Source organism: Glossina fuscipes, unplaced genomic scaffold, assembly GCF_014805625.2.
Source record: "Glossina fuscipes isolate IAEA_lab_2018 unplaced genomic scaffold, Yale_Gfus_2 81214, whole genome shotgun sequence".
Taxonomy (NCBI): Eukaryota; Metazoa; Arthropoda; class Insecta; order Diptera; family Glossinidae; genus Glossina; species Glossina fuscipes.
The window spans coordinates 260-3,036 of NW_024004675.1; the positions used below are offsets into that span (position 1 = coordinate 260).

Below are 2,777 nucleotides of genomic sequence, written 5' to 3' on the forward strand. Positions count from 1 at the left end.
TGAAAGTTGGTACACTGATATTAATTTGCTCCAAGGACGAGTGCTTTTGAAAATGTTTCGGATCCGTCCACCTTTGCCATTACTTCCTATATAACGCCTTACTTTGATAATACGTTGTTGGAATAACTGTAGGGTGATTAATAGTGAGCTATGACCTACTATTGGGATTTTACTTTTTTCAATTATCTAGTTAGGGTTTTCCAAGGCGGCTTTTAAATTTCTGAATTTTTCTACAAGGAGAATGTTTACAACTGATGGACAGACGGACAGGCTTAAATCGACTCAGAATTTGATGCTGATCAAGAATATAGCAATTGTCATTTACCGTAATATACAAAAAAACAAACTTTCCCAGGATGTAGATGTTTTTTGCCCATAAAGTTTCTATGGGAACTATTAGGGAACTGTTTTATTAGCTAAGTAAAAGCTATGATGCATTTTGGCTGCCGTTAACACACCGTACAGTTTTGTTATATATATTTCTTTATTTTGCTTTTATTTATTTTTCCTTTTTTTTTGAAAAATCTCTTCTCTTTTTCTTTTCTTCTTTTACATTTAGAACTTATATGAATATATAATAACTTAAGGCATTTGACGATTTACTTAATCATAATTATGTACATTTTTCCAAGACAAAATTGGACAAAGATAACGTACTCGAAATATTGCCTAAAGGCCTTATTAGTCATTTGCTAAACTTAAAAAATATATAAAAAAAAAAAGCTTAAATGTTAATAACAAATTTAATGCTTAGCTCTAGTCTCTCGGTTTACGTTTTATGAATGCAACCATCTTAGATTTAAATAAAAAATATAAAGAGGTCTTCAGTTCGGAAAATCTGGGATTTAAAACATCCCCCGTTATTTACAGCTAAGACTAGTGTGTACCATTTTGTTTATGATTTGTTGTCGCTTTCACATCACCATTCTTTAGCAAAACAGGAGATTCAACATCATTTACTAAACGTAACTGGCAGTTATTCAGAGGTTTTTCCGTGAGCGAATTCCAACACTGCACATCAGTTTTACCCAATACAACAAACAGAAGATTGCCTACGAAATAAAATCCCGCCGCTATGAAGAATACCGTACGCCATTCAAACACGTTAGTCTATAAACATAAAAAAATATTTTATCGTTTTTATAAAAACGTTCCTTTCCGTGAGCTACACTCACTAACTTACCACATCGTCGACGACGAAGCCAACTGCCAGCGGTGCTAAAGCACTCATTACATTGGCAGCACCATTCGTAATGCCCATTAGAGTACCCGCATAATTGGGTGAGAGATCAATATGGTTCACTTGGAATCCTAAGTATGTGGCTGCACTTATGCCCACTGTTAACGTTAACAGGACAACAGCCAATGTGGCATGTTCTTTGGTTACATAACCTAAGGCGATCAGCGATACCATCGGTATCCAATGGCCAATACTATTAAAGAATTTACGATTGAATGACAGCGATACATTATCCTTGCGTGCCAGTACTTTTGATAGGTATATGAAGAAAAAGGACAGCAAACACATCACAGCGTAAGGCAAGGAGGAAAGCAATGCACTATTTTTAATATCTACTCCCAATATGTTCTTCATGTAATTGGGTATTTGAGTTAATAGAGTCCAGAAACCCCACATATGCGTACAGTGCACAATTATCAAGGATATAAAAGGAGCCGAAGTAAATATATTAAGCCATGGCGTGGGACCATTTACTTGAGGTTTATTTTCCACTTGACCCAAAGAGTTCTCTATAAGTTTCTTTTCTTCATTGGTAATGCTTTTGTGTTCAGCCGGCGTGCTGGCAGCGAATAGAAACCAAAATAGAGCCCATACAAAGCCCATAGCGCCCGAGACATAAAAAATACCTGGCCAACCGGCCGATGAATCAGCTATGTAACCACTAACAGCCAACATCAGGACAGTGCCAAATTGTGATCCGGAATAACAAAATGTACCCAAGCTGCCTCTCTCCTCGACTGGAGCCCACTTGGCTAACATAGCATGAGTGGCTGGATGCACTGAGCCCTGCAGCAAACCTTGAACCACACGTACAGCAAACAACAATTTCCAACCTCCTACGGAAGCAGCCAATGGAGTAAGCAGAGTAAGCAATGAACACAATGTTATGCCAATTAAAAGCAGCGTCTTTGCACCATATTTTTGAGCTATATGACCGCCTGGTATTTGTGTAAGTATGTAGCCCCAAAAGAAACTGCTCAGTAAATATGATTTGGTGCCTTCATCCCAGTCGAATTCCTCAAAATTACTTTTTGTAGAGTTTTTGTCCGTCATGGCGACAATGGCTACCGATAAATTGACACGTAGAGCATAACATAACGATAGACAACAGAAGCATAAAAAACATTGTATATGACGACTGCCGATAACTGGACCTAAAACCAAAAAAAAAAAAAAAAAATAAAAAAATTATATTTCTGTTTTATGAAATCATTGCGTTATCAATTTTATAACATAAAAATAAAAAATCTCTTTTTTTTTTTTAATATTTGAGAAAGTTATGATAAGAGACTTTAAAAATAACAACAAAGATGTTTTGTTTTTTATTTTTAGTGAATGCCTGAATATTGAATATTTCGGCTTTCAATTAGTAGACCTCGCCCAATACACTCAGACCTTTTTAATGACTAAGTTCTGACCTTTTAAGGAAAATGTATTGCCTTACATTTACCTCAATGCCCACTGTTTAATAAAGTGAAGATTTTTGTTAGTTGATAAATGAATATTTTTTTTATACTTGATCCCCACGAAATGCTAA

At 35.7% G+C, this 2,777-nt stretch overlaps 1 protein-coding gene across 1 annotated transcript; it reads right to left on the minus strand.

Annotated features, from left to right (window-relative positions):
* Positions 1-502: 502 nt before the first annotated feature.
* On the minus strand, positions 503-2,399 carry LOC119644042 (putative inorganic phosphate cotransporter). The gene is made up of 2 exons (XM_038043571.1): positions 1,184-2,399; positions 503-1,110 (listed from the first exon to the last, which is right to left on the minus strand). Exons 1-2 carry the CDS (start codon positions 2,291-2,293, stop codon positions 877-879), a joined length of 1,344 nt encoding a protein of 447 aa, XP_037899499.1. The 5' UTR covers positions 2,294-2,399; the 3' UTR covers positions 503-876.
* Positions 2,400-2,777: the final 378 nt, after the last annotated feature.